At 42.6% G+C, this 13,164-nt stretch overlaps 2 protein-coding genes across 2 annotated transcripts in view; one reads left to right on the plus strand and one right to left on the minus strand.

Annotated features, from left to right (window-relative positions):
* Positions 1-445: 445 nt before the first annotated feature.
* LOC121526103 (thrombospondin-1-like) lies at positions 446-9,207 on the plus strand. The gene is made up of 22 exons (XM_041812454.1): positions 446-645; positions 740-823; positions 1,065-1,624; positions 1,719-1,797; positions 2,193-2,282; positions 2,387-2,496; positions 2,820-2,945; positions 3,328-3,421; positions 3,520-3,693; positions 3,779-3,955; positions 4,043-4,216; positions 4,300-4,580; positions 4,664-4,882; positions 4,988-5,095; positions 5,529-5,688; positions 5,797-5,915; positions 6,117-6,351; positions 6,500-6,727; positions 6,813-7,084; positions 7,170-7,267; positions 7,357-7,496; positions 7,588-9,207. The coding sequence occupies exons 2-22, from the start codon at positions 760-762 to the stop codon at positions 7,593-7,595; spliced, it is 3,516 nt and encodes a 1,171-aa protein (XP_041668388.1). The 5' UTR covers positions 446-645; positions 740-759; the 3' UTR covers positions 7,596-9,207.
* Positions 9,208-11,550: 2,343 nt separating this feature from the next.
* Positions 11,551-13,164, minus strand: part of fsip1 (fibrous sheath interacting protein 1) — a 45,703-nt gene continuing 44,089 nt past the window's right edge. The window contains exon 10 of the mRNA XM_041813231.1: positions 11,551-12,379. Within this exon, the coding sequence (XP_041669165.1) occupies positions 12,281-12,379 (99 nt within the window). The 3' untranslated portion in view covers positions 11,551-12,280. The remainder of the gene's footprint in view (positions 12,380-13,164) is intronic.

Genomic DNA, 13,164 nt, shown 5'->3' on the forward strand with positions numbered 1-13,164 from the left:
CTGAAATTAATACGCCAGTGTTAGGTATGGAATAATACTTAATGTTTTGTTTGACTTTTATATTCACTCATAACTAGTCTTATATTACCAGCCTTCTGAATTAATTGACCAACTTATGTCGGATCATATGAGAAATCAATCTACATCTATATTTGGGTAAAATGAGTGCTTTATAAAAATTAAGACTATTTGCCGAACAATTAAACTTTTATTAGACCGGAAACGACCACGTCTTGGCACGAGAGCGCGTATGAAATATTTGTCCGGTGATGGAAATCCAGCTCAGGAATGCACTTTTCCCCCTGTTGTGTGCGTCTCGGATATTCCTCTGACTGGCTCTGAGGTAAGACAGCAAGGCCGTCCCCTCTCTGCTGCTGCGCTCCTATTGGTCCGCTCTGGAGCTCAGGAATGTCTTCAAAGCGTTTAAATAGCTGTAGTATCGACAAGAGAAGTCAGTAGAATAAGTCACATCATCGGAATAAAAACCGAACGGGAGCTCAAGGAGACTTTGCAACTTGATAGCCTAAATCTCACGAGCTTCTACGAGAGCTAGCTGCAGGAAAGGAAACGGGACAAATATCCTAAGAAGAAAGGACTTTTTTCTGCTTTTTTAAAGTATTAACCGAGGGATTTTCATTTTTAAAGGTTTGTATGCAATCTTTATTATTATTATTAAGGGCAAAATGTAGTTTTAACCTGCTCACTAACGGCGTGTTTTGTTATTGTTTGGCTCTCATAGGGATCACTTGAGATTTCAGGATGATGCTGTGTGGCATCTTTTTGCTGTTGATGCTTTGGAGTTGTGAGAGCGCGAGGTTGGCAGGTGAGAATGCGCAATGTCTCTTTACAAACTATGTTACTGATTTTTTACGGTTAATTCAGAAATGTAACCACCTTTTTGGTGACGTTTTATCAGAATTTTACATGAAGTTTTTCTTTTGTGTGTCTTTTGTCCCATATGTGGGAACTTTTGGTTTCCTCGTTTTTGTGCGTTTTTACGCACGCTGTCATTATGGTGTAAACATACCTAACAGAGGTTTTCCTTTTCTCTCCTTTGACCGCAGAGAGTCGAGATGATAACAGTGTGTATGACTTATTCGAGCTGACCCGGGTAAACAAGAGAAATCATGGAGTGACTTTGGTCAAAGGCGTTGATCCTTACAGCCCTGCATACAAAGTCCTGAACGCAGACCTGATCCCCCCGGTCCCCGACAGCCCCTTCAGGGACCTCCTCGACTCCATCCAGGCTGAAAGGGGGTTCCTCCTCCTCGTCAACCTGAAGCAGTTCAAGAGAACCAGAGGCAGCCTGCTGACCATCGAGAAGAGAGATGGATCAGGAGCCGCGTTTGAGATCATTTCCAACGGGAGGGCGAACACTCTGGATATCTTCTTCTCCACCGCCGAGCAGCAGCAGCTCGTGTCCATCGAGGATGCTGATTTGGCCACGGGACACTGGAAGAACATCACGCTGTTCGTGCAGGATGACCGGGTGCGTCTCTATGTCGGCTGTGAGGAGATCAATGAGTCTGAGCTGGATGTGCCAATCCAGAGGGTGCTGTCTCCAGATGTGGCTGACATTGCCAGGCTCAGGATTGGAAAGGGAGCTGCAAAGGACAAGTTTATGGTAAGCTTATGACTGTTTAGCTCAGATGAAAAAAAAAATTACTGTCTTATTTTGAAAATTATACTTATTTTGGAAATCTGTTTTTGCTTTGTAGGGAGTGCTCCAAAATGTGCGGTTCGTCTTTCGGACAAGTCTTGATGCCATACTGAGAAATAAGGGATGCCAGAGTGGAGGTAAGTTTGAAAATACAATACACTGTCATGTGCAGTTTAAAGCTCATATAGGGAATTTTTACTAGGCTTTGAAACTGACTCAGATTAACACAAATGTTTCTTAATGACCTACAAAAGTGAATAAAACCATCACAAAACTAGATTTCCTGTTGCTATATTGTATTTTTTTACATTTGTCATCACTGCAACAGAGTAGGTGTTAGGCAAGGCAATTTGCAGCATACTGAAGAAACAGCTTCTATCTTTCACATTTCCTAAAGCTTTTATTAAAAGTCAGTGATATAGTTGACTTAAAAAGTCAGAACATGCACAGGATTGAATCAGCAATTAAGGAAAATGTGCAATTTTGTCAAGAAGATTCAAACAGAAATTCATTTGTCTTTCCCCCCCTGCAGCAGCCTTAACTGATGTCATGACCCTTGACAACCCCATCAACGGCTCCAGCCCTGCCATTAGGACTGATTACACTGGCCACAAAGCCAAAGGTGAGACCTCTCCTCCCCAGCACACTAGCTCTGTCTGTTCCTCTGCTCAGCTGTAAACTTTAAGAGGTTAACTAATTTATCGATCTTCCGTCTCCTCCATTTAGACCTGCAGACCGTCTGCGGCTTCTCCTGTGAGGACCTTGCCGGCATGTTTAAGGAACTCAAGGGCCTCGGTGTGGTTGTTAAACAGCTGTCCAATGAGCTCCGCAAAGTGGTAAGCTCTGAGGGCCATCAGGGTCTGGCGTCATTTCCCCCTCTCTTTTTCCTCTTCTCTGCAGCTTTTTCTCTGCATTCCCACTGCTGCCGCTTGTCACTGTAATGGCAATTCCCAGCCAAGTCCTTAATGAGTCCCATGTGAATACACAAATAAGTTTGGCTGTCGGTCACATTTGCACTGCTTCGCTAGAGTCAAGCAATGTCTTAATCATGCTGTCAGTCATTCATTTGTATTGGAACTTTGGCAAAGTGAGAGTTTTCCATTCTCTATCCTGAGCAACCCTCTTTACTCTTTCTCTCTTGCTCTCTCTTTTTCCCCAGTCTGAGGACAGCGCTCTGCTCAAAAATCAAATGAACACCTACAGTGGCATCTGCATCCACAACGGCATCGTGCACAAGGACAAAGAGGAGTGGACTGTGGACGGCTGCACTGAGTGCACCTGCCAAGTAAGTGCCATCACACCTCCTGGAATTCAACCTTCAAACCTGCAGCAGAAATCAACTCAGGGAAGATGTGTTTCCTGTATTCCTGCTTTAATGAAGTGATAATAGTGTTGATGATTGCAGCAGCCTTTAAAATCACTTAGCTCCTGTCTGAAAGCCATCAACACTTCTTTTAAACCATGAGCAAACCAGCATGAGGCCTATTCTCCAACAGTAACATCCAATGAAGGGTGTTTTGTAATTAGTTAGGTGTAAGTAGGAGATTGTTAGATAAAGATCTCTCCATTGGGAAATATAGCAATTAGGCTTGGAACAGTACCAGTAGCCAGTCAACCAGTCAGCTTCCTCATTATACTTGTACTAATTTGACTGTTTCTTTCTCCAGAACTCTGCTACTGTGTGTCGCAAAATCTCCTGCCCTCTGATCCCGTGTTCTAATGCCACCGTGCCTGACGGAGAGTGCTGCCCCCGCTGTGAGGGTAAGCTTCTCTATTAATCTGCTGATTTTGTTTGTTTCCTCTCTGATAGCTTTTCTCCTGGTAACCATAACTGACTTTTTCTCCCCCGTCCCCTACAGCAAGTGACTACGCAGAGGATGGATGGTCCCCTTGGTCTGAATGGACCCCTTGTTCTGTGACTTGTGGCCGTGGCATCCAGCAGCGTGGACGCTCCTGTGACCGCATCAACAGCAATTGTGAGGGCACCTCTGTCCAGACCCGTGACTGCTACCCCCAGGAATGCGACAAACGCTGTAAGTCATCCTCCATTCAGCCATTGTGATGATAAAAACTCAGTTTGAGAGATTCATGAATTAATTGTGCATATGTCAATCACAGTCAAACAGGATGGTGGTTGGAGCCACTGGTCTCCCTGGTCTTCGTGCTCTGTGACCTGCGGTGAGGGGGTCATCACCCGGATACGCCTCTGCAACTCTCCAACACCCCAGATGGGCGGTATGGACTGCCAAGGAGAAGGACGTCAAACCGAAATCTGTCAGAAGTCGCCCTGCCCTAGTGAGTCATCAGCAAAGAAGAGCACTTTGTGAAGGGTGTTTTAAATCAATCAAACATACTAAATGTTATTATTCTGATGCTTTTCAGTCAATGGAGGTTGGGGGCCCTGGTCACCATGGGACAGCTGCACTGTTACCTGTGGTGGAGGAGTCCAGACTCGCAAACGTCTCTGCTCTGACCCTGTCCCCAGATATGGAGGAAAGGACTGTGTGGGTGATGCCACCATGTCTCAAGTATGCAACAAGCAGGACTGCCCTATTGGTAAGTGTTTAACAAATATATATTAAAAGAAAGATTTCCATACAGGTTACCCTTTTCTAATCGCCAGTTCTTTTTCTCTGCAGACGGTTGTCTCTCAAATCCATGCTTCCCTGGCTCGAGATGCACCAGCTTCCCTGATGGCTCTTTCAAGTGTGGCAGGTGTCCCCTTGGGTACACTGGAAATGGCATCACTTGCAAAGACATTGATGAGTGTGCAGAGGTCCCTGATGCTTGCTTTACACATAACGGAGTCCATCGTTGTGAGAACACCGAGCCTGGTTACAACTGCATGCCCTGCCCTGCGCGTTTCTCCGGTCCTCAGCCTTTTGGAAGAGGAGTTGAACAGGCAACTGCTAAAAAACAGGTTTGAGGCATTACTTACAAGCTGTGTTTGAGGCTTTTAGGCTTACCACTTGCAGTCTTTTAATTCTCTGTAATTTTCCTTAGGTTTGCAAACCTCGTAACCCCTGCCAGGATGGCAGCCACGACTGCCATAAGAATGCAAACTGTGTCTACTTGGGCGTCTACTCCGAGTCCATGTTCCGCTGTGAGTGCAGGCCAGGTTATGCTGGAAATGGACGCATTTGCGGAGAGGACACTGACTTGGATGGATGGCCAAACTCTGACCTGCTGTGTGTGGAGAATGCGACCTACCACTGCAAGAAGGTAGCCAGACCCCACATGGATAGAAACACCAAAGGCCATTATTATCCATCTGGCCTCCATTATTGTGATGATTCTCTCCTTAACCACTCCTCTGTTTCCTCATAGGATAACTGCCCAAGCCTTCCCAACTCTGGTCAGGAAGATCATGACAAAGATGGCCTGGGTGATGAATGCGACAGTGATGATGACAATGATGGGATCCCCGATGATAGGGTGAGTCATAACAGCAGCTTATTTTGGTCCAAAACTGAGCTTTACCTCAAAGACCAGAAAATAGCAATCAGAAGTAGCCATCCTTCCTTTGGGCACTGGGAATGTCAAATCTCACTGTTTTTATGCTTCTACCAGAGAGTCAAAGTGGAAAGCAAGTAGCATAGGAATACTCTAATTTGATTCCAAAATAAGACAGCATTGAGGACAAGGTGGCTTGTTGCCCGTAATTCTTAGGGAGGATTTGGAAAGTTGGGAAAGAAAAATGCTGTGGTAAAAATTACCAGCTCGCTTCCAGTGGAATATCACATTCCAGCAGAAGCTAAGAGGGAAAAAAAGAGACTTGAACAGCAGAGCTTTGTTCCTATAAATATCCCCTCTTTGAGTAATAACCAATTTCAGAAACTGAATCCTTCTTATGATTCTTAAATCCTAGGACAACTGCCCAAGAGTGTACAACCCTGCCCAGTATGACGCAGACAGGGATGATGTTGGCGACCGCTGTGATAACTGTGTGTTCGAGGCGAATGCTGACCAAACTGACACTGACAACAATGGAGAAGGAGATGCCTGTGCTGTTGACATTGATGGCGATGGTGAGATTTTACTCATACTTCAATACAAGTTTTAATCAATGCCGTTCAATAGCCGTGAGAAGCACTTGCACAGCCCTGATTACTAAAACAGTATCTTCTATCCAACAGGTATTCTGAACGAGAACGACAACTGCCCATATGTTTACAATGTGGATCAGAGAGACACTGACAGGGACGGTGTTGGTGACCATTGTGACAACTGTCCTCTGGAGCACAACCCTGATCAGGTAACATCAAAAACACTTTTCATTACACTTCTGCCAAAATAATTTGTAGATTTTCCTTTAGATATAGCATCATGGCAGAAAATGCCCACCTGCTAAATCAATCCCCAAATAGCCCCTCTTCTATCAGAGTTGATGAAAAGCATGATAAGGAGGACTGATTTTTCAGCCTGAGAGTCTGATCATTTGGGAATTCTCCTACAGGTCGACTCAGACTCGGATCGCATCGGAGACAAATGCGACAACAACCAGGACATTGACGAGGACGGTCACCAGAACAACTTGGACAACTGCCCCTACATACCGAATGCCAACCAGGCTGATCACGACAAAGATGGCAAGGGTGACGCCTGCGACCATGATGATGACAATGATGGCATTCCTGATGACAAAGACAACTGCAGACTGGCATTTAACCCTGATCAAGTGGACTCTGATGGTGAGTCAGCTTCTTAGTGGCACTCATATGAAATAATGGTGTCTTTATCAGCTAAAAACAGACACTGCCTCAGTCAGTTGGATGTCCTTTGTTTTGTTTGTCTATAGTTTCCATTGTACTGATTTCCATGTTCATATTTTCCTCCAAGGTGATGGCCGTGGTGATGTGTGCAAAGACGACTTTGACCAAGACAATGTCCTCGACATCTATGATGTGTGTCCAGAGAACTTTGCCATCAGTGAAACAGACTTCCGCAGATTCCAAATGGTTCCTCTGGACCCCAAGGGCACTTCCCAGATTGACCCCAACTGGGTGGTCAGACATCAGGGCAAGGAGCTGGTGCAGACTGTCAACTGTGATCCTGGCATTGCAGTTGGTACGTTACAAAAATGACTTTTAATGCTAGTATAATGACAAATTGACAGCGTACAAATTCTTAACCATGTATGATCCCATTTCAGGTTACGATGAGTTCAGCGCCGTAGATTTCAGTGGAACGTTCTTCATCAACACAGACAGAGATGACGACTACGCCGGATTTGTGTTTGGCTACCAGTCCAGCTCACGCTTCTACACAGTCATGTGGAAACAGATCACGCAAACCTACTGGTCCCACACACCCACAAGAGCTCAAGGCTACTCTGGCTTGTCAATCAAAGTGGTCAACTCCACCACTGGGCCTGGTGAGCACCTGAGAAATGCCCTGTGGCACACTGGGGACACTGCAGGACAGGTGAGAGACAGTTCTTGGACTCAGGGTTAAAGTTCTCCTGGAATTTGAAATGTATTTATCTAATCCTACATTTAATATTTTTCAGGTGCGCACTCTGTGGCACGACCCCAAGAACATTGGCTGGAAGGACTTCACCGCCTACAGATGGCATCTAGTCCACAGACCCAAGACTGGACTCATTAGGTGAGATTAAAACCTACAAAGCATTCCTTTTGATTCAGTCTTCCAATTTAGACTGAAATGAGCTGACGTGAATACCCTTTCTCTTTTAGAGTGGTCATGTATGAAGGCAAGAGGATCATGGCTGATTCTGGAAACATCTATGACAAGACGTATGCAGGTGGACGACTAGGCTTGTATGTCTTCTCTCAGGAGATGGTTTACTTCTCAGACCTCAAATATGAATGCAGAGGTAAGCACATGAGTGATGGTTTCACATTTCTTAAAAAGGGTCTTAACATGTGAAACTTAATCCATAACAAATCTTTCTTTAATTCTTTTAGATTCTTAATCGGACTGCAGAGGCTTCCAGACAGAATCCGGCTGTCAGTATGAGTACTTAAGAAAGGAACTGGATCAAAGTCTTTTTAACTTTCTCATTTGAAAAATGCACATTGGAGGAATGATGAGCAAGTGAGCTGACCTCTGGACTTTATGCCAAATGAAAATTCAACGATAATTCTGCACCACTGCACCAAACTCGAATAGTGAGCGCAGCTCTGCTCAGAAGAAATTGGCCCCCTCACTTTGTCGCTCTGATCTTCATTGAAGGGGGGGCCATATTTCATTGCTTTGCACACCTGAACTGTTGTCGGTATTCCTCTGTGGATGAGGGACCAAAGGAGAGAGTGTTCCATGTTTTTGATTATTTTTTTAACTCCTATTTTTGAGCATTAATACACATCTGCTGTGGACTCAGAGATACTTGTTTAAGTATGAAGAAGGTAGTGGGAGAGCTTTAAAAGGCCGGGGTGATGATACCCTTTGAAGGATCTGTTGAGGGACCATGGACAGTATGGACCGACTGTTAACTATCAAAGAGTGTGAATGTTGTTTGTATGTGCCACCCAGCAAGCATTATTATGAAGTCAGTTCTAAAATTTGGTTTCTTGCAAAGATTTCTCCCCTTACTTTAATACAGACCTGCATATGTAAGGCCGTTTATTCAGCTGAGGCTTAGGGCTGGCTATTTGTCTTCTCAGGAAAAAGCACTAAATGGAATTGAGGAGAGCACAAATTCAGGACAGCACAGGGAAGCAGTATCACTGAACACTGCTTTGGAACAGAAATCATTAGCAAATATTATGTAAATATCTCTAATATTTACTGATAGTTTCAAGGGACGTAAACAGAAAGGGCCAGTCTATTTCCTGCCATGAGTAAAACTATGCAAGTGTCGCTCATCTCTGCACGTTTCCAGCTTAAAAAGCAATTACAAATACCCCCTCATGGCACTACATTTGATCAAAGCAGTACAAACAATAGGCATCACTTACAGTAAATATTCTGCTTCTGCAGTGTGTATGACGAGTGCGCCTGAGCTTGTGTGTACATCTCTGACAAGGGAAAATTAAAAGAAAACCCTTAATGTACAAATATTACCTCATTAATTCTTTTTGTATTGAGGCCAGCAATACACAAGAATCAGTCGTCTTTGCAACAGAGTATAAATTGGTTGGCTTCTTCTATTTTTTACACAAAACTTTTAATCATTTATATACTGTATATAAGATATTTTTGTAGTGGAAAAGAAGCCCGAATAGGAACGTAAAGGAAATGTTTTGACTGTGTTGTGCTTTGTGTATGTTTTTCCTGTGCATTTTTTGATAAATTATTGTGTTAAATGTTGAGGTTATTTCATTTGTGTAGATATATGCTATTTAAATAATTTATCTAGAAGCGTAGCCTCATATGGAAGCGTTTCTGTCTGTATAAACTTATTTGCACACTGACATGAGGATGTCTTTGTTTTTTTTGTTTTGTTTTGTTTTGTATGTGTTTTTTAATTATTAGTGAAGCTTTTCTATAAACTTTGTACTATAGTTTCTACCAAAAGTGCTGTTTATACTCCTATCTGGTATTTTGTAATGTCAAGTGAACAATAAACACTTAAAGACAAAATATATCTTGGCTTTTTGGTCTCTTGGCGGTTAAAAAGTTTCTCCTCAGCAATTTTGGATTGAAGGCCTCTATCAAGACAAGCAATAGGAGCTGAGCCGTGCTGTGTCAAGCAACTGGAATCCATTAGTCGAGCATAGAGAAGCCTTGGAGAGAGGGAGTATCCTTGGGAGTCAATAGCAGGAAAACTCCACATGAAGTATAACCCACTTAAACAGGCACATCCAGATCTGATTACACATTACACAGGCATCTCCTTACACCTTTAAACGACAGCACTCCACGTGAGAGGCAGACAGAAGGAATCCAGTGGAGTGAACTTAAGTTATAGCCATTCTCAGCAGCGAGACCATGATTGAAATTCCTAAGTTTTCATAAAAATGTCTCAATAAAACTTGTCAAAGTGGATGAATCATCCACAGAAAAGACCTATGCTAGTATATCATGGGCAAACAGAAATCAGACTGCTGAGATATTTCACAGGGCCAGAAAGAGCTGTAATCTCAGGCACCAGCTGCCAGAAAAAGCCAGACAGTCTCAGTATGCCGCAGTTCTCCTTACATTAGAAGTGACCTCATTCTTACCATACTGAGCTCACCAAGTTTCCATTACCCGGAATGAGTGGTATATCTACCATACTGAAATTAGACTGGAGGGCATTTGTGAGAGAAGCAAAGCTGCACCAAATTTATGAAAATGCAGCAAAAGTATGTGTAGAAAAAGGGATCAGCATGAAGAAAGGGTTTGCGTGAGCTCCTCTTGCTCTGAGGTGTCTGTTTAGATCCCCTGACTGATAGCACTGCAGGTCTCACTGATAGCACAGCTCTGGTTTGGAGGGTTTGACCTTAAAAGCTCACCTGGCCGACCTGTTTTCAGTCCAGAGGAATGTGAGATAATTCCTCCCGGGGTCAGCATGAGTGGGTGGAGTGAAGAGTGAGACGAAAAGACCCGTAGGTGTCCAGTGCCAGGAGAGGGAGACGACATGCAGGCAGGACCTCTTGGCCGGGGGTCAGCCAGGTGCAGACGAGCTACTCATGCTGTGCGAGCAGGAGCAAAGGAGAGTGAACGCAAATCTCCAAAACAAAGCATAAATCTCAAAGCTGATCATCTTTTGACAGTAAGGTCCAGTTTCTTTAAAGGGAAATTGAGGAAAAAGTGGTCACACAGGGTCCAGTTTCAGATGATCCTTTTAATCTGACCCACTAGAGGAGATCACCTACAGAGGTAGGAATGAAAGGAATGCTGGGAGCTGAGATGGATCTATCACCATCCCTCTGTCCTTATTAACAGGATGCTTGAACTCATGTTACTGTCATATTAGAAAGGAGAGGAGAAAGTAAATACAATAAGGTGTTCAGACTTCAGCAAACAGATTTTCTGCTGTCAGCCAAGTGTTTATGTGAGCAGTAGAACATTTTGTGGCAACAGTACTCCACTATTAGACTTAATGACAGCAATTTTCTGTTCTTATACATGATACTCAGGCTAATACAAAGGGTAGCCCTGCTGCTCAGCTTCCTCATGCAGAGTTGTACAGACACATAAAAACAACAGGATGCAATCCAGCTGAGAATCAAAGACATGGAGACAAATAAGGATTTAAAAGGAAGACAGTTTTAGCTACAGTTTTGCTACATGCCGAAAATTATGTTTTCTCACAAGTTTTGAAAACGTAGAGAAATTTTTGGGGTAAGCTGTGTGTTTCATACAATCTGCTGAATATTTTCACCTTGACTTCTTCCTGCCAGCCTGTGAGCAGTTGGTGCTACTGTCACGCACATACTGTGGTTACTGTTTTCTGCTCACCCTTTTGCCTTATGCCCTGTTAAGAAAAACTCACTTATTTACTGTTAAGAACAAATCTGGTCCAGTCAGTTAAATTGCAGTAAAATTAAAATCGAAGAATATTTAAAAAAAACTTATTTTCTCATTTCCTTTACTGAGGGGTGGTTACTGAATGTATACGGTCATTTTGTCAATCAAATGTAATCCTTTAGATGCCAAATTTGATCCAATTCAACTTAATGCAATAGTAAAAACACTCAGAAATAGAATACTCTAGTAAATAATATCATTTGTATTGCTTTTATTATCATTTGCTGACCTGTCTAGATGCAAAGACAGGACACTTACTTTGATGCTTTTTTACTTTTTGTGCAGTACAAGATTTTGATGAAATTGTCACACATTTACTGTTAAGAACAAATTTTGTAAAGTGACAAACTGCAATAAAATTATGATAGAACAATGTTTTTTAAAATTCTTTTTATTTTACTATTTCTCTTATCAGAGGGTTGCTATTTAATTTATATCATGATTGAATCAACCAAACCGAAAAAATTAACCCTTTCAATGCCAGTTGCTTGTCATGCATCCTGCATCCTCGGTGTTGATGGTGTTTTCAAATGCACTGTTTTGTTTCAGGATCATATTGAAAGATCCAAGATTCATCGCTTGTAATCACTCCTAAAAAAAATGTGGGTGTCAGAAGTCAGTTTTGAGACAACTTGGGCACACACTTTTGTCATGTTCAAATTTTCATGCAAAATTTGCCAGACTGTCTCTTCATCAGTTGAGACCATTTCTGCTATCATTCTTATACTGATTTGTCAAGACTTTCAAATGATTTGTTCAAATTTGTTGAATGTTTTCAGAAGTTTTTCAAGTGGGTGCTGAGGACGTTCATCATCTTGGACATCCTCTCTGCCTTCACAAAATCACAAATACATGCATTTCAATCAGTAGCTCGCAGTAAACACAAGACGTCCCTTTATGGGAAACTTACAGCAGTTGTACTTAAATACCCAACCTTTAGTATATAACACTGTGTGACCCATGTGTTTTTATCCTCATAAGGACAGTCTCATTAATTAAAAGCCATACCCTGCAAATCCAAAGGCTTTACAGTGTATTCCATTATTGCTGTTTGCAGGACTAAAATGTCTTTTGTGAAAATGTTAAAGTCTCTTATTTAACTATGCTAAGATCCAATAATTCGTCTCCAGTGTCATCCCAGCAGTGGAGCATCTTTGATAAACATCCTGATAGCAAAGCTTCACAAAAAGTCTATCTTGGGTCTCACAGTACTTTAAAATCTTGCTGGATCCAGCTTTCTGTCAGTTCACAATCCTCCAGCAGACTTAGCAACTGCTCCTCAGTAAGGCCTGGTGATTCATCCTGCAGAAAAACACGAAATAACTCCTGTGAGGAATTCAAGGTGAAGATGCAACATATTTATTAGTTATAAAGGTAGACAAGACCATCATGGACCTGTTAGTAAGAAAATGGTAAGGATATGTAAGTTTCACTTCTAACTACTCCTTTTCAGGCACAATTCATTGTTTGTTCATTATATTTAATGTTCATTTTTTTAAATTTTGTTTTTGTCTAATATAAAGTCATTCATTATTTTTTATTTTTTTTGATTTTTGATTTTTGGCTTTTTTGCCTTTATTTTGATAGGACAGTGGATAGAGTCGGAAACAGGGGAGAGAGCGGGGAGAGACATGCAGGAAATAGTGCCACGGGCCGGATTCGAACCCGGGTTGCCTGCGTATATGGCATGCGCCTTAACCACTCGACTACCGGTGCGCCAAGTCGTTCATTATTTTGACGGTGTAATGTGAGTCTATGTTGGTGGTGCAAAGTGATATTGGGTGTCTGTCTACATTCTGCAAGATGACACAAACCAAAGCTCCTGACAGGTGGTTTAAAATATCTTCTATTGATTGAGCATATAGCATTAGTTCAGGCAGGCCATGAAGTTGAGCGCTGCCATGTAATTTAGGTCATCTGATATCAAGAAAGCCCTCATCAGCTGACAGCCAGCTGATTTGCTTATAAGCATGCGTTTGGCTTATCCCACTCATGTTGTCTTTTTTAAGCTGCTCTGGCCTGCCTCATCTTTGCTGCTCCCTCTGCAAGCCACTTGTTGCAACCCTCCTCCACCCTAGTTCCTCCTT

Source organism: Cheilinus undulatus, linkage group 18, assembly GCF_018320785.1.
Source record: "Cheilinus undulatus linkage group 18, ASM1832078v1, whole genome shotgun sequence".
NCBI lineage: Eukaryota > Metazoa > Chordata > Actinopteri > Labriformes > Labridae > Cheilinus > Cheilinus undulatus.

Excerpts from the sequence above, each read along its gene's own strand:
- LOC121526103 (XM_041812454.1), top strand. The coding sequence starts at position 760 with ATGATGCTGTGTGGCATCTTTTTGCTGTTGATGCTTTGGAGTTGTGAG. Across the intron at positions 4,217-4,299 it reads CAAGCAGGACTGCCCTATTG|ACGGTTGTCTCTCAAATCCA; the intron begins GTAAGTGTTTAA and ends TTTTCTCTGCAG. Across the intron at positions 5,096-5,528 it reads ATGGGATCCCCGATGATAGG|GACAACTGCCCAAGAGTGTA; the intron begins GTGAGTCATAAC and ends CTTAAATCCTAG.